This window comes from Lissotriton vulgaris, chromosome 7 (genome assembly GCF_964263255.1).
Source record: "Lissotriton vulgaris chromosome 7, aLisVul1.2, whole genome shotgun sequence".
NCBI classification, from domain to species: domain Eukaryota; kingdom Metazoa; phylum Chordata; class Amphibia; order Caudata; family Salamandridae; genus Lissotriton; species Lissotriton vulgaris.
This window is the reverse complement of record NC_141695.1, coordinates 622,315,201-622,341,137: the sequence shown is the minus strand read 5'-3', so window position 1 is coordinate 622,341,137 and position 25,937 is coordinate 622,315,201. Positions and strand designations below refer to the sequence as shown.

The 25,937-nt window shown below is 44.0% G+C and overlaps 1 protein-coding gene across 1 annotated transcript in view; it reads left to right on the top strand.

Moving 5' to 3' along the window:
- Window positions 1-25,937, top strand: part of CDR2L (cerebellar degeneration related protein 2 like) — an 80,747-nt gene that overhangs the window by 37,924 nt on the left and 16,886 nt on the right. The window contains exons 2-3 of the mRNA XM_086930795.1: window positions 843-955; window positions 22,417-22,565. Of these exons, the coding sequence (XP_086786921.1) occupies window positions 843-955; window positions 22,417-22,565 (262 nt within the window). The remainder of the gene's footprint in view (window positions 1-842; window positions 956-22,416; window positions 22,566-25,937) is intronic.

The following is a 25,937-nucleotide window of genomic DNA, read 5'->3' as shown; positions in this document are numbered from 1 at the left end:
TTTATCTGTTTTACAAACAACACAAATAAAAGGCATTGTCATTTACAATGCTAATAGCTCAAACTCTCGTAAATGCGCGACCCATTGCATTGCAAATGCTTGTTCCTATTGTCTTAAGCACTCAGGGAGAGTAAATGTGTTTTTTAGTTGTCTCCCCAGTGTGTGCTCTCTCGTCTCTGTCTCCTCCATTGTTCAACTCTGGCCTCGTCTGGACTCTCCTTCCTTCTCCGACCCTCTGGCCCTCTTCCGATGATTTTTCTTGTTTCATTTATCTTTCCATACTTACACAGCAGTAAAACTGCTCTGACAGGCGGACCGCAAAATAATGCCATTCCTGTCAAACTGATTCAACATTCAGTGCTTCTGGTAATGAGCCAGATGCACGTAACTGCAGGAGGGGGATGGATGAGGGGATGAATGGAGGCTTGAAGGAGGTTTTTTGATCATAAAAATACATTGAAGTGGAATAAACGAGGGACATTGTGACCCTCTCTCGTCACGAAAATAGGAATGGAGTGAGAACACTAAAGACAAAACGAAGAAACAAATCACAAAAAATAAAGACCAAAATATTGATCCAGAAGAGTCAATATTAAGTATATCAATATTTCCTGGAGAGTAAGCAACGTTTGAAAGATTGGATTTCCTTTCCTCCAATCGTGTCCCAGTGTAGCAAAGTTCTCCATCTTTCCATTTTTTAGCAGCCTGTCTAGATTTGATTCTGTGATGCGCCATTTTTTATGGTGGGGGCATTTGGCTCAGGGCGCTGCTGTCTTTTACTGACCAGTGGCCATAGCCAGCCACAGCCACCTCTTCATTACCTTACCTTGGTTTTTTTTCAGATCTACACCTGGCTGCCGAACTAGGAAAAACCCTTCTAGAGAGGAACAAGGAGCTGGAGGACTCACTACAACAGATGTGCACAACAAGTGAGGAGCAAGTGCAAGAGATAGAGGTAAGGCAGCAAAAATCTGAGTTCATGAAACTCTACCTGTCCTTCTTCGATATAACCTCAGTGTAAAAATCTTGACAACATTTATACTGCAATACACCATGTTTATGAAATGTGTGCAACGCTTTATGTTGAAAATGACATCCTTATTTAAAACGATTTGGTCACCTGAAATCCGCGTCAATGCAAGGGATGTTGGTGCCTTAGGAGAAATGGCAATCTACTGCCCTTGGTAAATAGGCTACATTGGATGATTGCTGGGGACTACTCTAGAAAATTGCCTTAAGACTCGGCTCTATCTGGAAGCATTCTGAAGACCCACACCTTCGTACACCTGGAGAGTGCAAAAACAGTACAATATTACAGAAACCTCTTCCATTACAGCAAAGTCTTTGCATTGCTTCGTAGTTGTAAACGTGTTTTCCACCAATTCCTCGAACGGGAAGAGTGCTAAGTTAAGGGTCTTCTTTAGGGATTCTTTGTATGGTTCCTTTATGTTTAGGTTTGCCTTGACAGCGCAGCTGCTGTTCTATCTAATGCGATTAACACAATAAGAGCTTTCAGAAGCTGTACCGAGAGAGTGCTTTGGCTCAGCCTCCTTGGTGATAAACTGGAACACTGCTTTTGATTGGCCAGATGTTGTGTGCTTTCACTGAAAAAACACAAAGAACACTTGTATTGTATCTGAGCCAGATTGGAAAGCTTATGTTCACTACAGCAGGGCGGTGTTTGTTATTATAGCCGGCTAATGATCAAGCCTAAAGACCTGATCAGTTTAGCATGAAAAAATTACAAGAAAGGCAGTAGGTCTGATGTATGCATTGTGAAAAGTATGTGCTAAAGCCAATAGGAATTAAAGGGTGGACTGTTATTACTCGTTATTCGAGACTGCACAGAGGCACTTTGTTACATAGAATCTCACACGTTTATTATAGTAGGCCTGTGTTGTTTAAGGGGACAATCCAATGATAAAGACAGTAAGCCTGATTCGTTTACTGGAGAAGGTTGTGTCTGATGTCATAGGTCTGAGCTGTTTATTATTTAATAATATGACAAATGCACCATTTTTATTGTGGAAAGCCATTAGGCATTCAGAGTGGATTATTATCACTCTATGTTGCAGACTGTGGGCAGGTATTTTGTTAAACGAATTCTCACAGATTGCCATAGTAGGCAACAGTTTAGGTGTTGGTTATTCCCTGTGACAAATCCTGGGGCTAGAAGTTTATCATTATGATAATCCTTGTTCGGTCCTTTTGAAACTGGTTGCTTATTATTTTGCAAACTGTAATTTCCTACATATTTGTAATTTTATACCTCCACAATTGATTGTTGCCAGCTTATTCAATATTCATTCGACTTGTAGGTCAGGGTTCTGTGAAAAGCTATATCATCTATAGGCCTTATTGGTTCCTTGGGAAATTAAAAGTTCTGTCAGATTTCATTGGTTAGATATGTTTTTTATGAAATTTATGGCAAAGCCAGTAGGCCTGACTTACCTATTGTGAAAAACGTGTTGAAGGCAAAATGTTTTTAAGAGTTGACTGCTCTTGCACTGGGTTAAAGCCTTTAGGGAGGTCTTTTCTTATGGAATTACACGGATTACGATAGGAATCTGTGTAAAAGGGTTTTGTTGTTTTAGTACCCAAATCGAAAAAAGTGGGGATATATTTGCACCATGATAAACTTATAAGACCCTACTAGGAGGAATGTGATGTTTTTTGCAAACTGTATGGCCAAATTGCCTATTGTGAACATATTTGTACCTTGATTACTGTTTGTTGATGGTTGCCTTTATATATTCATTTATCTTATATGTTTTATAAAGCATATCTGTCACCCCACAGTGGTGTCCTGGTGCTGAAAACAAGTCTTAAACCAGTTCATTTCTGCTATGTGTCATTCCTCCTGTGTAGGCCAGGGAAAAGAGCCACGGTGTCCTAATTCCGCCTGAATCTGAATTGGTATAAAATTATGTTTATATGCAGATGATACACATATACTTGCTAGCGTTAGAGAGGGTGATTCCAAAGTTGGAACTGTTGAGTTTCAGATGGTTCACATTCATCCAGCCCTGCACTTACTCTAAACGTGTAGATTTACTGTAGATTTAATGCAGTCTTGTAATCACCCTCTCTAACACTAGTAATTATCTGTGTATCATCTGCATATAAAAATAATTTGAAACCAAAGGACTCAATCAGCCAAGCCAGTGGTGTCAAATACAAATTAAAAAATCAGAGACGACAAGATAGAGCCCTGGGGGACGACGCATGAACACTGCCTCAAAGAAAATTCAAGGCATGTTAACTTTACTCAAAAAAACATGTCTGATAAAAAAAAATCTTTATACCATTTTAGGACTACACCTCGAATCCCAATATTCTCAAGTGTGGCAAATCAAGCAATATCAAAGCTTTGGGAGCGTCCCTGTCTGCCAAAGCATTAACTTGTTAAGACCTGATACAATAGTCAGTTTGGTACTGTATCCTTACAGAAACCCTTTTGCCCTGGATCTAAAACTAATTTACATTCACATACCTAGAACGCTCATGCTCAATACATCAGGCCTGAATTGCTTATGGTGATAAGCCAATTATCAAGGCTATAATTGGTTGGTTCATTTGAATAAATGATGTCTGATGTAGTAGGTCAGATAGGTTCCTCATGAAAAGGCAACACGCCCAATTTATGAAACACATAAGTTAAAAACTATAGACCTTTTAACTGTGGGTTGTTATTGCAACGTGTTAGACGTATTTTGTTACATGGAATGTCACAGATTAATCTAGTAGGATTGTTGTTAATTGCTCCCTTTCCATAATCCATTGAGTAGAAGATTTGCATTGCACTAATTCTTGCCAGAATCTTTAGAATTGAAGAGTCTCACAGGTTTAGTTGTCTGCCAGGCTCTAACAGAAAAAAATATTAGATACATATAATTCAAATTTCATTCCCCGAGAACAAAGTCTTCTGAGCCCTCCAGGAGCTGGTGCCACAGCCAAAGGAAGGGGAAATTCTTTTATATGCAATGTCTAAGCGTGGAAAGAGGCGGGCACTCGGTTTCATGCAATAAAGCATTGATGGTTTGTTGATAAGAAAACTATGACCGTTGGCATCAACAAGTTTCGGTCTTGTGAGTTTGGGTCTTGATTCTCCAGTTTTGGTTTAGTGAGTTAACTATAACTTGCAATGCTTATGACCTCATATATCATATCACCCATGACATGTTAACTTCATTGATGACATTACTGATGGCAACACTTAAGATGTCATTAATGATACTGTTGTTCACATTACACCATTGACGCTTAGATCATTATAAAAGAAAGTACGTTGGAAGTAAAGGGCCCACAATCATATACAATATAGAATTACTGTGTTTACACTAGTGCATATATATAATACAAATAGCGTAGACCTGAAGTCAAGTCTTCTTCAGTGTGCTGATACTTTTATGGTGTACAGTTTCCCTACGAGTAAAGCTTCCAGTGCAAGCACTACTCCATGTTAAACAAGGTAAAGAATGAGTTTAAATGGTGTGGGCTGCAAATGCCCATTTGGCTTAAATCTAGAGTCTGTTGCCACCATACATGAGAAAAACTAAAGTTTCCTTTTTTCCTATATTACACAACTGTGGATGTCAAGTTAAATATATATCATATAGTGCTATAGACAAGTTCTACATATACTGGAGGTTTATACATTGTGAATACTTATTTTCAGAACGTCATTTAATATTATGAGACATCATACATAATTAGACTATACAATGTATCTGTGACCCACTTAGAGATAGTTTAACTTACAGTGTGATTGGTTGTAAACATGTTTCCAAGATTGTACTCCATTCTGCTCATTTAAGGAATATGTCTAGTATATTTTATCAAACGATGAGGGTTGCCTATAAAACATAGCTGAATGTGTTTTATCAGTGGGTAATGCATAGATATGAAGCTCTTGACTTAAAATTGTAGGTTCGATAAGGTATTTAAGAGGTTAATCCCAATAAGGTAAAAAAGAACAAACTGTTTTTTTGGAGACTATTGCAGGCGTAATAAGTTATTGACCACATTAATGTCTGTGCAGGCATTTTGTTTTTTAGGCAGCTGAATACCAGTAAAAAGAGGTTTACATCGAGCATATGTTGTTGATTATGCAGTATGGATATGCAATGTATTCTACACATTGCAAAAGGTTATGTCCATTGTGACTTGATTGCTGGTAGATAACTGTCCACAGCTGTAGCTCAATAAATTCCTTCCAGTCTACACAGCCTAAAGCACACTGTCCCATTCCTTGGATGATGTCCATTGTCACTTGATTGCAGATATACATTTTTCCACAGCTGTAGCTTATTAAATTCCTTCTAAAAAGCTGATAGCACACTATCACCTTCATTGGATGATGTCATCAATGAAGCTATTTGAGATGTCATAAGTGATGTAATCAATTATGTCATTTAGCATGTCACTAGTGATGTGTAATATATACGGTCATAAGCAGTGCAGTACTGGGTGCAAGTAATAGATAGCTCACTAAACTATAACTGATACATTTTCAGCTTTGAAATGTAAGCTCTAGTTTTATTTCAACACCCAATTATAATATCACTTTAACCTTTGTTTTTTCCAGTGAATATCTGTTTTTTATCACATACTAAATTTAGCATTTGTAACACCATCTTCAGACAGCCAACTCCACTGTGCATGTCCTACAGCCATGTGCAGTGGGTGTTGGGTGCATGACCTGGCTTCAGGTGCAGGCTCTGCACCCAACCCTCTGTAAGCATCCAACATGACTACCTCTGCACACAACCAACAGCTGTGTGCAGAGGATATAGGATGCTAGACCTTGCCTTTAGTCAATTTGATTTCTTTTGTTTTGTTTTTAAAGTATTCTTTAGTATGTATTTAACCTTTTTGATAGAATTTTCTCAATTTTTAACCTTTTTTTTCTATATTGTTGAACTATTGAATTTCTCAACTATATAACTATTTTGAATTCTTTTTAATGTAATGAACTGTTTTTATTTCTTATATATTTTTGTACAAGTGTGTGTGTTCTTTCTCAGATGGCCCTGCACTGCTTTTGTGAAAACTATTTTGTCTTGTCAGAAGCTGCGACCTTCTGGCAGGGTTTGCAGTAATTAGCAGTGTACTGCATAGTGTCGCCCGCCTCCTCCTCTTGTTGGTGCTGTATTTCGACTGGTGCAATTTCATCTCCTACTGTTCTATGTTGTGTCTTTCCATCTTTGAAAGAGCTATGTGATAGGGTGCATAGCCCGCAGGTACTTCCACACCACATCCCGCTTGTACCAATTGAGTAAAGTCAGGTTACACTCTATAGAGTTCCTGATTGTACAAGGTGCATGTAACTTTTTGGGCATTGTTTTTTTTCTTTTTGCCCAGCTGGAAATGAAAAGAACTGCCACACACTGAATCCCTTTCAGACTTAGTTGGTTATGCCTCTGAAAGATGTTGATGGCGGCACAGTCATGTTGTCATCCTGTGATGCGATCAGTGGATTTTGTGGCAGGTAGATGCTCATCCGGAGTTTCTCGGAGGCCAGATGGGCTCTGATTCTTTGAATAGTAATTGCCGTCTGCAAAACAGCAATGTGCTAATGCTGTTTAGAGCATTGCTTTCTACTTTTTTTCTGAAGCCTGGGGCTTACTTTTTGAGTAATGTTCCCTGAGGGTACCCTGGGTATTGCAGTGCTTCAGTGGGACCCATAAAGTCAATGATAGAGTGCCGTCTTACTCTCAAAGTTCCACAGAGAAGTTGGCTGCAAGACCTGGTCTTTGGCAGGCCCTGCACCCAAGCCTCGCTTAGTACATCCTTCGGCCATGCTCAGTGGGGGTTGGCCACAGGGCCTGGTCTGTGGCTAGCCCCTGTGCCCAACACAGCCAATCCCTGCTGCGCATGGCCATCATGGGACGTCAAACTCTTTATGTTTTTTTATTTATGTTGCTACATCAATTCTACTGCAGTACTATCAATACTCACATGGGCCTCGCTGGCTCCCACAATAGTATCTCAGGACTGGCGACAAAATGAGCTTTAAAAAAATGTTATTTACTGGGGGGTGTCCCAACGGGCCCCACCCCCACATGGGCTTGGGAATCTGGGTGTGCTCAAGCTGTCCCATTATATGCCCTTTTTCTCTTTAATTCAGAGGACCACGTCCCGAAGTCCTGTAATGACAGCCACAACATTTTCTTCAATGTTACTAAGAGCCGTGGTAGCAAAATGGCTGAGTGGAGGAAAAGGTTCCTCGACCAATCAGGTCATAGTATTTTTTAAATTCTGGTACCACAGGAGTACCGCAGGACCAAGCGTACATGTGTGTCTACTTCTTCTTAGGGTTAACCTCATCATGTCCAAACCAAGTCCCTCTTTAAATGCTACTGTCTTGAAAATGGCTGAAAGTATTTACACAGAAACTCAAAAGCACGCCTTCTGAGTAAAGTTCTACCTGTATGCCAAATTTGTGGGAATGCGTATGTCATTTTTTTTGTACTGAGAGCAAACTTTGCTATAGGAATTAAAATTGTAAATCACGGTTTTGAGCCCCCCTCCTCTTTCTCTTTGCCTCTGCTTGCTGTATCGATTACAACCAACAGGAGCAGCCCAGTAACCCAAACCTAAGGCTTATAAACAATATAGATGCTACAGTGGTTCAGATTCTTAACACCTTAGCTGCTTCAAACGTTCAGCACCCAGTGCTGGACATTCGAATAACGAGCGCTGGCCCGTCGGCCAACGGTCGTGCGCAGCACTGGGGAGGTAGCGCTCGTGACGACCGTTGGCCGACGGCAGCGCTTAAGGGGTTAATTAAAAGAACACATTTGTGACTTTAAATGATTCATATCAATAATCAAAAAAATTATGATTCAGTACCCTTCAGCTGCATAGTAAGAAATATTTTTGTACAGATACACACCAATACAAAATGTGTTCCTAAAATTACACAAACATATGTCGATAACAAGGACAAACTTTAGTGTAAACATAAATAATAATGGTGGCAAAAAAGGAAACAAGTTATATACAGTGACAAGTTTGTAGAATCACTAAAACCCAGAACTCTCAATGGTTCCTCCTATTTTTTGCCAGGGAAGGCGTCAACGGTGTTTCGACCATTGTCATTTCGCAGGTCATCATCAGGACAAAAACATATAAGGAGCAACTGTCAGTCGCTCAAACGAGGCTGAGGAAATCACAACCAACATGAGGGTGCAATGGTCACTCGGTAAATCAATCATGATGCAGTTATAAGTGGCCAAAAGGAAGCCGGGAGGCTATTGGTTTCAAGGATAACTATATTCCTTCCACTGTCCAATTAGGTTCTTAGGTGAAGATGCAATTTGTTTGTAACCGCATTCCAAATGTGACCATTGCGCCCTCGTGTTGCTTGAGATTTCCTCAGCCTCGTATGAACGGCTGACAGTTGCTCTTTATATATTTTTGTCATGATGATGACCTGCTAAATAATGACTATGGTTGAAACTCCGCCAAAGCCTTCCCTGGCAACAAATCAGAAGAAGCATTGAGTGTTCTGTGTTTTTGTGATTCTACAAACTTGCCACTGTAGATAACTTGTTTCCTTTTTTGCCACCATTATTATTTATGTATGCACTAAAGATTGTCCTTGTTATCGAAATATGTTTGTGTAATTTGAGGAGCACTTTTTTTTATTGTTGTGTATCTGTAAAAAAATATTTCTTACAAAAGAGGAAAAAAACTTTTTGGCTAATTTCTGAAGGGTACTGGATCATCATTTGTTTGATTATTGATATGAATCACTTGAAGTCACAAATGTTTTCTTTTAATTAAGAACCTGAACCACTGTAGCATTTAGATTATTTGCTTGATGTATCAGCATAAAACTTTCCTCAAAAGAGCCAGATTGGATGAACTTGTATTTTTCAAGTCTGACCTAACTATAACTACACTGGTGATAGCACCAATAGGGTAATTAATATATATATATATATATATATATATATATATATATATATATATATATATATATGCGACATGTGGCCTATGGGGATGGGGTCCTCGAAGCGTAAATAAGGATTGGGGAGGGGGTTGCACAGCCCCCTCCCTGACTGTTACCCAGGCCCCAGGGCTCGCATCCCCAGGGCCAGCTCACACACAGTGTCCCGGGAAGTCCACCCCAAGGACACAGAAGTTTCCTTACCCGAACGAGCGTGGGCAGGGAACATATGTCTGCACCCAATCCAGTGGTAGCATTTATAAAGCTCCTGCTGGGTGGGAGCAGACATGCCATCCCTGCCTGCAGGAGCGCAGGCAGGGAAAAGGCGTATCTGTCCTCGCTCGTTGGGGCCTTAAAAATGCTCCCGCTGAGTTGGAGCAGACTTTTGTTTTCCTGCCTGCACCCCTACGAGCAGGGAAACACACATTGCTCCTGCTCTGCGGGAGCAAACAAACACGCATTTACAATGCAATGGTCTCGGCATTATTAAAGGTAGAGCTATTGGCATTGCTCATGACTTTTTTTTTTTAATCAAATAAATGGCATTGTCATTTACATTGCCAATAGCTTAATCGTTAAATAAATGGCATTGTCTTTTGCAATGCCAATAGCTTAATCGCTCACAAATGCATGACCTATTGCATTTACACCCACACAGAGCCACACACAAAGCCACCCATACACACATACATAGCCACACACACACACACACACACACACAGACACACACAGAGCCCCACACACACACACATAGAGCCCCCCACACACACAGAGCCCCCCCACACACACAGAGCCCCACACACAAACACACACAAGGAGCCCCCCACACACACATACAGAGCCCCCCCACACACACAGCCCCCACACACACACAGAGCCCACCCCCCACACACAGAGCCTCCCTACACACACAGAGCCCCCCCCACACACACAGCCCCACACACACACCGCCCCACACACAGAGCCCCCCACACACAGCCCCCCCACACACACAGCCACACACACACACCCAGAGCTCTACACACACACAGAGCCCCCCACACACACAGAGCCCCATACACACAGCCCCACACACACAGAGGCCCCCCACACACACATAGCCCCCCCCACACACACATAGCCCCCCCCACACACACAGAGCCCGCCCCCACACACACAGAGCCACACACACACAGAGCCCCCACACACACAGAGCCCCCACACACACAGAGCCACACACATACAGAGCCACACACACAGAGCCACACACACAGCCACACACACACCCAGAGCCACATACACACCCAGAGCCACATACACACCCAGAGCCACATACACACCCAGAGCCACATACACAACCAGAGCCACCTACACAACCAGAGCCACATACACACCCAGAGCCACATACACACCCAGTAGAGCAAGTACAGCGAGGGGGCAGGGAAGCAAGCACTGCGAGGGGGCAGGGAAGCAAGCACAGCGAGGGGGCAGGGAAGCAAGCACAGCGAGGGGGCAGGGAAGCAAGCACAGCGAGGGGGCAGGGAAGCAAGCACCGCAAGGGTGCAGGGAAGCAAGCACAGCCAGGGGGCAGGGGGGCAAGCACAGCCAGGGGGCAGGGAAGCAAGCGCATCAAGGGGGCAGGGGAGCAAGTACAGCGAGGGGGCAGGGGTGCAAGCACATCCAGGGGAGCAAGCACAACCAGGGGGCAGGGAAGCAAGCACAGCCAGGGGGCAGGGAAGCAAGCACAACCAGGGGGCAGGGAAGCAAGCACAGCCAGGGGGATGAGAAGCAAGCACAGTGGACCCACTCACACCCAGGCTCCAAAAAGGTAAAAGAAGACCCATGAACAAGACTTGGTTCTGAGGTGATAAACCTTCTCCATTTCTTAATGTCCATCCAGGATCCAAAGGGAAGTCGTCGTCCCAATAGGGTTCAGGAAGCCCATAAACTCACCCTAGGCCATGCTGGCATCGCTGCCAGGAGAAGCTTGCGCAAGTGAGCATGAGCTCTCTGCTCCTCAGCTAACCCTCTTAACAAAACTTTCTTGCAAGGTCCGCTTTCCCACCAGGATCACAGAGCAGCCACAAAGATGAAACAAACAAGGGCTACAAAAAAACAACAGTTGCTTTGTTATTTATTATTCTAATCTGCTCGGCCAGCAAAGATTGTAAACAAGGCCAGGTGACGTGACTGGGATTTGGTGTTACTTTCCATTAAATCAGAAATAACTGAAATAAACCACATACCACCGATGAGGAGAGAAAGGGACAAACTTAAAGGGACCCCATGACAGAGTAAAAAAGCAAGACAACAAAAGCTGTTCCTTTGGACTCATTCAGATTTGAAAGGCATCCCAACAGCTGCTCCAAGTATGGAATAATGAAAGAACATAAACCGTGTCAACTTCACAGGTTCAAAGCCGCCAATGAGTGGGGACACACACCACAAGGTCATACGCATCCTTTACCCCACTGTACCGGTTGAGGACATGTACTAACTTGCAAACACCCAGCTAGAGGGTTTAGAAGCAAAACTCACCAGATAAGAGCTTACATATACGTGGTGGCACACATTAGCTGTTGTATCACACTCCCATACACATCTGACAAGGGACGCTTCAACCCACGTACATCCCAGAAAAGAGCTTGTGTGAACACTCAAATCAGATGTGGTCTTGTACCCAACACACACTTTCTTAATGACAGCTCTTACCCATACAATATGAGTTCCTATACCCACACATATCCATAAAAGAACTTCTAGCCACACAGCTAAACCTGAAACTGGCTTCAACCCGCACACAGGTTAAGCGCAACTGCTTACAGGACAAGAGCATGTGGCGACACACCAAGTGGGTAAGGCTGAGTACCTACACCCATACAATGGGACAGGGCTCCTACATGCGCACTCCCACCAGGACTGAACTACTTGCACACACTCACAAAAGTATGCTCAAACCCCAACAAGATGGATCTTGCCACACACCTATCCACCAACATACCCACCAGGGCAAGGACTAAACACACGCACCAAGAGCTGTTCCAATCTACTCCCATGAATAAACTTGTACTTCAATTATATTTGTGAACCATCCTTACAAGAGTGGCAACAATTCAAACCAGCACAGTGACCCCCTGCATAGAGAAGCCAACTATTAACACATAGTCCTCATCATCTGCTCCGGGAGGCTCAGAAAAGTGGACCCCACCACCTTACATACAAGCACTTTACGGGGGGTGGGCTATGCTTTGGCTGAGCAGCAGGCATGGACATCTTTTGACCCTTCACTGTGATCTACAAAATATATTGTATATGCGCACCATTGGGTGGTATGAAAATGGCACTCGTACAAGTTGCATGACAGAGCTGACAGGGCAATGTGGTTGGTTTCCTGCCTGTTCACATATCCCAAGCTTTGTAGACCATGAGAAAATCAGCGCATTCCTTTGCACGTGCTGCCTGTTTAATTTCCTGCGGGACTTTAATACTGAGTGTGTGCATCCCCATTGTCCGTTCTGGGATAGGCAAATGTTTTTGTCGGACCTCTCCTTTAAGATCTGTGGCTCTGGATCCATTTAAGATCTAGAAGCTAACTACTACAGAATCTGAGAAGGAGATTAGAGGGCTGGACGCATCATTGTTGCTTCCAGTGGAGACACTACATATTTAAATCCTAGCCCTGCACGGGCTCTACAGCTGATCGGTGTGACACATGGGGGGAGCGGCCCGCTCCGTAGGGCAGCAAAAAGAGACACCCATGAGCCCTCTCTTACTGGCTCACTCTGTGGCGACTCTACTGCGGTCTCTGGCTTTGCCCGGTCCACGTAGGTCTTCCGGCCGAGATGGAGCTTGAGCAGCCCTCATGGTCCACATGCGGCGGGGGCAGGCACCGACCATGTGCCTCGTGCCCCCTTCGCCATCGCTACCTCCCTGCGACCCCTTGCGAGCTTCTCTCTCTGGCACATGCGGGGCTCTCCCTCCGCATGTGAGCCCCGCACAGGCAGGCGCCTTTCTTCTCCAGCCAGCTTCCTCTCGCCCGGCCGCACATCCGCCCGATGGCAGGCCCCGCAACCGTCACGGGCGGGCCTGCCTGACTTCTGGTTTCGGGCTTGCAATGGCTTAGGGCTGCGGCGGTGACTTCGACAGCGCTAAAATGAGGGGTGGGCACCCTCGAGATTAAAAATAAATCAAGCAAGCGGGGTGGACACCCGCTAAGGGCGCCATACACAGGGTAGCACCCGTAGGGAATTTTAAATCATAGCAAAAGACGCAGGGTGGGCACCTGCGCACTCTGGGGCATCTGAAGGGCAGGAGCGCTTCCCTCGGAGGGAAAACGACAGCGCTCTGCCTAGGAAAGCAGAATAAAGCGCTCATGTGTGTAATCATGACGACAGAGCAAGAAAAAAATGAAAACTTACCTGGAGTGGCAGCGAGGCTGTTCCTGCCAACAACAACAACAAAAAAAATGGCTGCGCTAAAGCTCCGACATTTTCGGAATCGGGGGCGTGTTTTTTGCGGAGTGACGGATGACATCACAGATGGAAAGAACGCAAAAAACACGCCCCCGAATCCAAAAAAGACGGGGCTTAAACCGAGTGACGCCCCTCTCCTCCAATGGCTGGCCAGCATTTACTAGGCCAGCCAATGGAGAAGAGGGGCGGGTTCCAAGCCCCCTCTAAGAAACATTAAATCTCGGGCTCCGCCCACTGCTACGCAGTGCGACGGTCCTCGACCTAAAAGGAGCTGCTGGGACCTACGAGGCTTTCCTCCCAGAGAGCTGCAGTGAAGGTCATTTTTATGTTTTTATTAATGTTAGGTCATGTGTGCGTGCATGCGTGTATGTATGCATCCTATGTAGGTTTTTTTGTGGGTGTATGTTGTGAATGGGGGTGTGCATGCACATATGTGAATTTCATAGGTGTGAACGAGTGTGCGTGTTTGGCCTCCGACCCCACCCCTACTAAAAATATAGGTCTGCAAGTGCCTGCCATGTTTTGGTGGCAGCATGTTTCCTTTTTTCTACTTCTATTCTTTTAATTTATCTTACATATGTTGTTATATGTGTGTGTTTTTTATTATGGTTAAGTAAGTGGACGAATGTAAGAAAGAGTCACTGGGTGGGTATATTAGTGCAAGGTTCAGTGTGACAGTGCATGTACGATGGTTTATTTAGTGCCTAAGCCCATCAATAACTGAAGAGCCACTTTCATTTATAGGCCAAAGGTATTGGTGTTGCCAATACTTATTTATTCCTGAGAGCAACCTTTTTCTTAGCACCTGCATCTTGGAGCTCTCTTATCAGAAGTTTGAACACCTTTCCCACAACTACCAGCGATTGACACAAAGGTGTCACAAATTTCTAGGGTCGGGCTGGCCTATAGGGCAATTAGGCAGTCCCCGATTGACTAGTCTAACATGTTAGTGTGTGGCATGGACATTATTTATGGGTCACCGAGTGTCTTAGCTGTGAACCCCCTCTTGCCCCTGGCACTGCCTTTGCTGACGTTAGAGGTGACAAATTCAGTGCCAAGAACACAGGGACAGCTCTGCATTCGTTACTTTCAGCACGTTTGTATTTATACTAATAGTGAATAATATTGGCCAGAATCAGTCACACGTCAGGCTCATATCATGTATTACGGTCCCACCAGGTGCATGTGAAATGTGACAGACCCTTCCTCCCACCAAGCTGACTTTCAGAGGTGGAAGCCTGTTGAGAGACAAACAAATCTCCTGATAGGCCGATGCTCCTCTTGAGACTCAGCCATTTAATACTCCCCAGAGAAGGGACACAAGAATTGCTCGTGTGCATCATGATCTGACTTTACAAATGTCATTATTCTGAACAAAGAAAGAAATTGGCTCTGCTGAAAAACACTGGCTGAAAACATTTGAACAGAAACTAAGGGTATCATCACAAAAAGCAATTAGTGCCTCTTCATGAGCATAATGCTGCAATTACATCTCTTGTGTTGAGAGGCACAGACATCAACGAGTTTGTAAGTCAATCATTCCCCAACATATTTAGTCCAAAAGCAAAAGAGTCTTTGTGATAGACTGGTGTAAGTGTTAGTGCTTGACTGATGCTCCCAAGATCTCCCACCCTTGTACAGAGCTAAAGGCAGCAAACATCTGGGCTGAAAACACTGATGACTTTAAAACCTCAGTGCTTTTTCAAGGGTCCTCTTTGCAACCTGTCATACTATCCTAAAAAAACGAACAGACTAGCCTTGGCTCCAGCAATATGTTGTTGGACCCAGTCCCCGTTTGAGTGACATCCAATGCTCGCAACATCTTTTGAGATCTTGGCAGTAGATGGGTTTGCAGCGGTACAATTCATCATGCAAACAATATTATGAACAAAATAGGAACAGCATACAAATACCGTTTACAAGGAATTCTTTCCAAGCACACAATAGGATAAAAGTATAAAAGTTTCACAATCTCAAGATTAAAACGAAAATAGCCTTAGTAGCTCAGTCTTCTAAATTATTTTGATTCTAATTGATCCATACAGTGGGACCTGAAATAAAAGATACTAAGAACCAGTCCACGCATAAAAATCTGAATTACTGAAAATAACGGTGATGGGGTGTTCTCCCTACTTTTAGCTGGGGGAGAGGCGGGACATGTCAGACACGACACTGGTCTTTTCTCAACCCAGACTTTTTAGAGCTTTGGCATGGGAAGGAAGTACTTTCCAAAACCAAATGGAAGGGTAGTATAGGGAATCCCACCTCTACAAAAGCTGGCTTCAGGTATAAATATTGGACCTCCTGAGCCCCTCTTCAGTACACTCCTGAAACTATGGAAGACTCCAGAAGGACAACCTCGTTCCCCAGAGGACTGTCCTGCTGCTAGAGGCTTGCCTGAACCCACAGATGGCAGTCCTGCTGCTACCAGAGGACTGCCCTCCTGCTGAATGCCTGCCTGGACCCCCAGAGGACTGTCCTGCTGCTTAAGGCCTGCCTTGGTGAAGGAGAACTGGACCATCTTCTTGTTCCTACAAAGACATGTGTGACTCCAAGGGCCATTTGGCTGACCTATAGTTCTGAGCTATGGAGATACACCAACCTTTGAGGCATCCCTGCAACTGTCTGCTGACATGCTACAACTGGACCTGCCTGGACCTGTAACTGGACTTCCAGGCACCCTGCTGGCTTCTACCAGAGTGAGTCCCTGATCCCTGAGAGGTGCCTCCCCAGGTCCTGGAATCTTAGCTGGCATCACAGTACACTCTTCAAGAAACGGAGAAATCCTGAAGTTTTGGGATCTTCGCGACCGCAAACAGGCCAGTTTTGCACCAAGACTCTACCAACCGTAGTGACTGCCAACGCAAAGGTCCGGTGAACCCGACTCTTCGCACTACATCAACAGCCAGGGACGGCTGGCAACTCAAGATCTGCACTTCAGCCGACAGCAACGGCAGCCTGCAGTGATCCCCAATGTGAATCTCCAGCAACGACTGTCCATAACACCAGAGAACATCTTCACGCTACAGCAATGACCGTCCGCGACGCTCAGCCTGCTCTTCATGCTACAGCGATGACCATCAGCGACGCTCTACCTGCTCTTTGCAGCTTCCTCTATCACGAACTGGACTATTCGCACCAGACTTTGAGAATGTAATGAATGGGACTAACCTGGTTCCTGTATCCGGCTCACGCTCCATCGTGGTTGACCTGAACTTGTGACTCCCCTGATCCAGCAGCAAAACCAGAGGACCACAAGTGGTGCATTGTGCTTTTAGGTGCTATACTTACCTGAAACTTTGAAATGCAATATCGCAAGTTCTTCTGATTAGATTTTTGTCGTTTTGGTCTGATTTATTTATTAAAATGCATCCTATTTTTCTAAATTGTTAAATATTTTTCTTGTGTTGTGTTTTCACTTTATTACTGTTTGTGTGCTGCATAAATACTTTACAATTTGCCTCTAAGTTAAGCGTGACTGCTTTTGTGCCAAGCTACCACAGCGTTAAGTACAGGTTAATTGACTTTTTGTGGTTCACCCTGGCAAGGAAGGTGGTTCTTGTCAGGGGGAAATCCAAGCTGGGCCCTACATCTTATCAGCAGTGCTTAATTTGAGCCAGTGGCTTCCGGTGCACGGCAATGGAACAAAGTTGTCAACACACTCCGGCACTTATGACAGGCTGCCACATAATGGCACTGTTTGTCTAATTTAAAGATCAGCACAATAACAGTTGTTTATTAGTTCAATATACATAACAAATGACTAATACATGCCACCCAAGCCATTTTATAGCTTTGGGGGCCTGGAAAAGTCTAAAACGTTGCACTTGTAGATGTATGATGGTTAGCTGTTGGATTGTTACTGTCACTGGCACAGCTAGTAAGGGAAATGGGTGGCTCAAGCAGCAGCGGCTTCCTGACAAGGGACATTGCACTTATTTATATACAAATTAAGCACCTCTTGAGGAGGACTAAGAAAGCTCTGAGTTGTATGAGTAACTTAGGGGGCTGCCCAAAGGTGTGTGCCTCCTATGTGAAAACAAAACATGTGGTGCTATATACAACTTGTATGGTTTTCCTTATGCCTGAGTATACTGCATGCAGCCACTTGAACAGAGGTGTACTAGTGTTGGTGCTGGAGGACAGGTGTCTAGGCCGGGATCCTATATAAAACTGGCACCTCATGGGACTAGTTGGGGTTGGAGAAAAATCCCATGCAATGTCTTGCTGGTGTAGCCTGTCAAAGGGGCCAGCCGTGGCCTGGGTAGCTATCATACCCTTCAGAGGAGCTATCATGCAGAAGCCTTTCCCCTTGTTGCCAGAACGACTACAAAGATTATACTTGGCTCAGAGATCAGCTGACCTCTGCCCATTCAGCTCCCAGGCTACCCTGCTTCCTACCCAAGTTGTGTGCTGTTTGGTGCTGGGTTTTTTTCCTTTTTTTTTCTTCTTATTTTTTGTTTTTTTGTTTGGTGCTGTTTTGAAAGGATTCGACCCTTCTGATTCCTTCTTTTAAACTTCAAGTAACACTCTCAATTCCCTATAAATTGTGTTGAGAGCAAGGGGGATCTTTTAGCAATCCTGAACATTGTTTACTGCTGCATCTAACAAAAGCTTCCCAAAGGTCCCCTCGAGTTGGAGCAGGGATACTGCCAGCTTTCCAATATGTCGAACTGGGAACATACTGCCCTTCTGCGGGCATGTACCTAAAACATGCTGTCTGCATTCTTGAAGCTGAGTAGGACCACCTCCAGATCCTTTTGCCTGTCCATGTGGACCTGCCACAGATATAACTCCAGAGGCAGAATGCCAACCTTCTGTTGTGTCTGCGACCATCCACGCAATGAGGCATCCATCGCCTTAAAAACAGTGAGTCTGAGCTGGGAAGTGCCAAGCAATCCGCCCTACTCACTGTGAGCACTCGCGGACTGATATTACCAGTTCAGCCTCCAGTATGGTGTGCCCATTGGCTCAATGTAGCAGCCGCCTCAAGCAAAAGGGCTTGCAGGATAATTTAGATAAAGGAAACCATTTGTTTTACACGTCATTATGTGGTCAAGCACCTGGCCCCACTGCAGAAGAACACCTAATCCTTTAGTGCTGCCCCGGGGACGTAGCAACTCCACACTAAGTAGTGTCTGCGGCACTTCATTTGTACATTCTGCACCTCATCCTATTTTTGAGAGCTAAATCTGTACCTATTGGAACATCATGCCTTAAATCTGACACACTATCCGAGCTGGGGAGCTGTGTAGGAGAGAGGGGGCCTGAGCAGAGCAGAATCATTGGTCCAATCAGCACATCATTTTTAAACACCATTTAATCAAAGACGGAGCCCTGCTTCTGCTGAGCCAGTGTTTTAAGAATTTCCAATAAATCAGGTTGACCCATGCTAGTGAGGTTTGATCTTCTAAGTAGTTCAAAGTGCATGGGAAGAGTTGAGTAATAGTGCTAAGAAATGTCCTTTGGCTGCCTGCAGCCTCTGCAAGCGAAGAGTCTAGATGCAGACCCCGGACCACAATGCACAGCATACCTTCTTACATTCTAGCAGAAAATATTTGACTCAAAACCACCAGGATTTAGGCTCACCATGGTGCTAGGCTAGTGATCGTTATGATAATCCATATTATTAGTTATTTGCTTTTGAGTAAAGTTGCACAGCCTCCTTATTGATACCAAATATTGTTTTAAGGCATTTAGTAGAAATTGGATTAACAACTGATAATATATGGTGAGAGTCTACAAGTAAATGCCTTTTATCTAAAGAGTTCACACAATGTATTTTCCATATTCTTAGCAGTTCATGCGCAGGTGGTCCACAGTGTTTCTGCAATATAATGTTAATATTTTTACGACATATTACATTAAACAATATCCCTATACAAACAGCCAAACAAGTTGCTTTGGCATTTTGCTTATTATAATCGCGTCCTCTGGAAAGTACGCAATTGTGCTGCCAGGGTTTTTTCAAAAACAAAGGTCCTAAGCTTAGAACTTTATCTGCAGAAAAGGTGTATATAGACCACAATGGGAAGCTATATAGTCTTATCCTGTACCCAGCTGGGCAAGGAATTTATTCATTTGATATAATAAAGATTATGAGTTACAGTTTCACAGTAAACATATACATGTGAAGTAGGGCACAAGCCTGTACCTTACTAGAAAAGTGAGAGGAAGAGGATAAAGAAGAAAGAAAGTTACATCAGGCAAGAAGTGGTGAGCAATACTGGGTACTGTTTTACATTAGAATTAGCAGTAATACCCAGAGTAATCCATACATGCAGTAGTATTCACAGATTTGGCTGTATGTTTACTAAACAAAGTCGACGGCGTTTCGATCCCTGGCTCAAATTATAATGGGATCATCATCAGGACTTATTAATTTTTGCCTGGTACAAATAATGTTATATAAGCCCACTGTGCAGGGAATCTCCTGTGTTGCACGTGGAATTTTGAGGAAGGATGACCGGTGATAATATTCCGAGTCACAATTGAGGCTCGGTTTTGAGTATCGTGGCAGGTCCCAATTGGTGGTCCTGTCTGGTGGGATTTACGCGGTCGTTATTTAATTTGATCCGCGTTAGCGAAGAAACTGTCCGTTACTGTGGTCGGTGAATTACACGATCCGCGCTATAGAGATACTTGGACGTGGTGACGATCCACTAGTTCCAGCACTGGAACTAGTGGATCGTCACCACGTCCAAGTATCTCTATAGCGCGGATCGTGTAATTCACCGACCGCAGTAACGGACAGTTTCTTCGCTAACGCGGATCAAATTACATAACGACCGCGTAAATCCCACCAGACAGGACCACCAATTGGGACCTGCCACGATACTCAAAACCGAGCCTCAATTGTGACTCGGAATATTATCACCGGTCATCCTTCCTCAAAATTCCACGTGCAACACAGGAGATTCCCTGCACAGTGGGCTTATATAACATTATTTGTACCAGGCAAAAATTAATAAGTCCTGATGATGATCCCATTATAATTTGAGCCAGGGATCGAAACGCCGTCGACTTTGTTTAGTAAACATACAGCCAAATCTGTGAATACTACTGCATGTATGGATTACTCTGGGTATTACTGCTAATTCTAATGTAAAACAGTACCCAGTTTTGCTCACCACTTCTTGCCTGATGTAACTTTCTTTCTTCTTTATCCTCTTCCTCTCACTTTTCTAGTAAGGTACAGGCTTGTGCCCTACTTCACATGTATATGTTTACTGTGAAACTGTAACTCATAATCTTTATTATATCAAATCAATACATTCCTTGCCCGGCTGGGTACAGGATAAGACTATATAGCTTCCCATTGTGGTCTATATACACTTTTTCTGCAGATAAAGTTCTAAGCTTAGGACCTTTGTTTTTGAAAATACTTGATACGCATGGTCCAAAGCTACCTTTTGGGTCCCCCTTGTTTTTGTTAAGCCAGGGTTTTTTCCACACAATTATGGATTTGCCTGCCATACATGTCATATATTCCACCGTCTGCTGTATATTTTACAGATTTCAACAAAACATTATTCTATCTCGATCGGTTCAAATCTGCAAAATAATGTGCCACACACGGTGTAGCACAATGGCAGACAATTTGCAAAGGTTAACTGGTCATTTTATAGTTGCTGATTACTACAATTGAATGAAACCTTTTCCCAGAAAATATTAATGTCCCAAATTGATGGGCTACTGAATGATTTTTGTCTGCTCCATTGGAACACCCTGCTGCATTAACATCTATTTCTAGCAGGGCAGAAATAATGATTACTTCTCTGTTCTGAAAAGGTTTAGCATCACTGTTATTGGCCTGATCCTATTGCTGGGATCAGGCCTGATACAGCATTGGCCCTGGCCACAAGGAGGGGCAACTAGGGCTGATTCTTGGTCATCCCTGTCCTGGTGCTGGTGGTTATGCATCCATGGCCTGGCATGTGGACAAATGTAGTAGACTGGTATATTGATCCGCAACCATGCAAGGATGGTACATTGAGCAGCACATAAATTATTATTATTTTATTTTTTACAGGCCCTTAATCACACACACACACACTCTCTCTCTCTCTCTCTCTCTCTCTCTCTCTCTCTCTCTCTCTCTCTCTCTCTCTCTCTCTCTCTCTCTTAACTCTTTTCATTCTTGTTATGGACAGCTGCAGTAGTGTACCACAGACAGCATTGTCCACAATACTTCACAGGATCCTCCTTTGCCTCTGATTAGATGGCTTTCTCGTCAATCTTAGTAATCTGCTTTTTATTGGTGGCTTTCCTCCTTTTCTATGTTTCTCCTGCCCCCTGGAGCATAGTTTATTGGCTCTTTGTTTTGACTGGCTAAGGCATAGCTGAATGGTAGCCTTGGTGATAACCTTTATGTTCTCTTTACCCTGTCTCTTCCCTACCATTCTTACTCTGATTCTCCTCTGTGAAGAGCCAGGCATGGGTTGGCAGCCTTGGGTATACCCGGGATGTTGTTGCATTGCACTGTCCAGTGCTGCTCCTCTATGTGGTGGTAGACACTATACTTTGCGAGTGCTCTAAGCTTTTAAATTTCCCTAGCACTGGCAAAGCCAATATCATTGACTGTCCATATTAAAGATACAGAAAACAATAAAAAAAAGTGTTATCCATACTTTCAAGATGGTTGCAACGTTGTGTGATGCAACATGCACGGCGTCACCACGTCACATCAGCGCTCATGACAATGCAACAATATTTTTTGCTGCGCATCTTGAAAGTATAGAAACCAATGGCTTCAATGCTTTTATACTTTTAACATGGCTAGTTGGGCATTGGCAGTCGATTGCATTGCTCGGTCAACATTTCCTAAGCAAGACTGATTGGCTTTTCCAAAGCCTGTTTTTAATTTGTGGCCGCTGCCTGGTTGATTGTAAAATAAAATCAGCAAACTGCCCAGAATGCATTTCGCTTGATGTTTTTGTGTTATTAAGAACACTTGTCCTCTCATCACCTGCATCTCACACTCACATGATCCCTCCCACTCTATTTCAGTACCTCACAAAGCAGCTGGAGATGCTGCGGCAAATGAACGAGCAGCAAGCAAAGGTGTACGAGCAGCTGGACCTCACCATGCGGGACCAGGAGATGGCCAACCGGAAGCTCGTGGCAGAGAGCAAGGCTGCCCAACAGAAGATCCAAGGGTAACTGCCAGACGCGTTCTTCAATTCTTAAATCTAAGGGATGCGTGGTGCGCTGTGGATGTGAAGGCGATACTGTTGAGATTAAAACTTGCTATAAACGGCAGTAGAATATTGGCGTTCAGGGACTGAAGTGCTGCCAGTAGAATAACTTCATAGTTTACAATCTGAATAATCAGATCAGTTTCCCCAAACAACCCAGATATAAAGGCAATAAGGACCTCAAAACAGATCATGCTCTGTTGAGCCCACATCAGCACATCCCACAGGGGTTCTAAGAGTCCCAGACCAGGACATTATGGGATCCAAGATCAGAACACCTCTTACGAAGCCTCAGATTCAGACATTAGGTCAGTCCAACCCCGTGAATCAGGGGAGCCCCAGATCAGGCAATTAATTATGAGGTGGAGGGTTGTTTAAATGGCTCCAGTGAAGTCATTTTTGGAATCCTAGGAAGTCGTTGTGGTCATGATGTTTAACACGAGTGAACCCTAGCAGAAATGGACACAACGTTTAAAATAAACTATAGGAACCAGTCATTTGAACCAGTCATTTGATGTTTGGAATAGTAGGTGTCATAGCAATGTAGTCCGAGCATCTTGTGTTGGGCAAACCACCATTATAGTGTTACAGAAAACTTCCATTATTTTAGAGCAAAACAAAACAACTCTACAAGTTGCAATATTAAAGAAAAGAGAGGAGCACAGCTTGAGGGTGCTTTTAAGTTGCTGGGATGGAGGAGGAGCTTCAGTTTGCTGAGCAGGTCGAGGGTGCCATACCAGGGCTCACTTTTACTTGATGGGTAGTAAATGCGAGATGGGAGGCCTGACAGGATTCCTAAGGGCCTAGCCTGAGACTTATATTAGACAATGAGTAAATGGGGAGGAAATACTTTGGTTGTCGGAAGATGTTTTTTCTAGACATATCAGGATACATTCTGTTTTAGTGTCATCCAAGCAATCCTAGCTGACTGCACTGTCAGCTGGATTAGATATAGCGGACTCGCACTTGTGTGTCTTGTAAGCCTGGGATTTTTACGACTAAGTATGTGCTGGCAGTCTGAATGAAGAACGACAAATAAACCATTGGCCGGGATAACCCAGTGGGCAATGTAGATGTAGGAAACAGTAAAAGAATAGATCATTGGGACATGCTGAAGGTTAACACAAGGACCATGGAAGTCAAAAAGTCCAACTATAATTCTCTGGATTAGTCTTGCCAAGACAGATTTGACCCAAGGCAGCATTGTCACAGAAAGGCCTATTCACCTTTTTAGAGCTTGAAGAGCTATAGCATATTCTAAAGCGACCATAACATGTAGAAAGATACCACGGAGGAGGAGGGTCTTAAACCAGGTTGTAGATTATTAAGCAGGTTACTGTGCTTTAAGTACTTTTGAAGAATGGTATGTAACTGCAAGGTCTAAGTTATTGATGGCTGTGAAGTCTAGACAGGGTTTTTCTAAAACATGGCCTTTCACTCTCTTTAGCTGTTTAACTATGAAACCAGTAGCAGGCAGGTTATTTACGACACTTCAGATTTCCAATTAGTCAAGAGTTAACATGGAAGCCGTTTACCAATGTTAACAGAACCTTAGTTGAAAACAAAAGAGCTTTGTTTCATTCCGCTCACCAGTTAATTAATTTTAGGGATAGAGTATAGTTGGAAGATGCAGAGCCAGAGGTGAGTCGTCATTGGTACCGGTGAAGTGTGGTTGCAAAGAAGTCAAGGAATTTGTTGCATATCTTTCCTGATGTGGAGACGGTGACCGTTATAGTGCCAAGAATCAAGATCTCCGGGATGGAACCAAACAGGCTTCAGGATGAATTCAAGAAAGTATCATGTATTCAGGCCATGATACAAAGATTAGTATGTGCTTGGATCTGAGGACCCTCAATCGGATTGTGCAGACATAACTTTCAAGATCCTTCCACAATGCAGCTATGTGTACTGTTCCTTGTTAGGACTTGCTGCCAGATGTGAACCACACATAGTGCATTTGAAATATATACACAGCAGTTGAACTGTTTATATTTCACTTTCTGTTTGTAGTGTCAGGAAGGCCGAATATCAGCAACTGCCTTTCCCCAAGTGCTAATATAACACAAACAACAAGTAGAAAATAAACAAACTCATGAAACCTTTATTTAAAACGAACTTGTCAGATGCCAGTGTGTAGGCAGAATAGTGCACATACACCAATGTGTTTGTCTATCATTTTGCCGTCTGACCACTATTTGGGCTTTACTCCCAACATCACAGGCCCTTCTGTAATTTTCAAAACCAAAATGTAGAGAGCTAGGACAGTAGGACAGCCGTCCTTGTCCCTAGAAGTATTTTGTAACCAAAGAAGACAGCCAAGGTAACTGACTGTCTGACACTAGAGTGTCTGGCACCTCAAAGGTTTGATAAGAAAACCCTCACACAGCAACCTGGTTGGTGTCATGCTTTATCATCGGGTCCCAGCCGGGTAGCCGAATGGTACCCAGCTGTGCTGCGACACCTGTTTACAGTGGAGCAGGTTGAGGTGTAGGTGAATGTGATGAAGTGAGTGAAAGTGTAAAAATACATAAATTGTCGAGTACATTAATCGATTTGTAGGCTTTCATATCTGGCCCTGGGGGGAGCGCGCCTCTTTTAAGTCACATATTTGTGTGGCGGTTTCGTCTGCTGGTACACCTAAAACGGGACCCCAGGAGTAGGCTAAAAGAGGGGTCCCGAACCCCAGAACGTTAGATCACTTTTGGGAAACCAGAAGAAACCTTTGCTGACTTGCCTCCTGCTGTAGTCTCAGGGACAACAGACTTCAACCACAAGCTCCCCAAGAGGTCTTTGGAAGTGCCTGCAGCTGTTTTGGGCCTTCTGAGGGACTGCGTGTCGCAAGGAGATGGAAGCGCGACTCACGAAGAAGAAATGTGTCGCATCACTGAACAAGAGTGTCACCTCTGTATCTGTCACATTGTACCGCATCACAAGAAACATCTTGCAACAACGAAGAAGCATGTCGCTGCCGTCACATCACTGAACAAGGGCGTCGCCGGTGTAGGTGTCGCATCGCAACGCAGAAGCACCACGCATCCATGGAGAAGCGTGCCACTGCTGCTGTCGTCGCATCACTGAACAAGGGTGTTGCCGCTGCAGTTGTCGCATCGAGCTGAAGCGTCTCGCATCGTCTGAGAAGAGTGTCGCCGACAAAGCCGCTGTCGTTGCATCACTGGATAAGGGTGTCGCCACTGCAGCTGTTGCATCAAGTCAAGACATCTCACAACATCGAAGGAATGTGTTGCATCAAGAAGAAGACTCCATCTGTATTTCTTTGCACCTGATCTTCAACGCATCACTGTCTTTGCGTGTAAGGAACTACTGCACAATCAT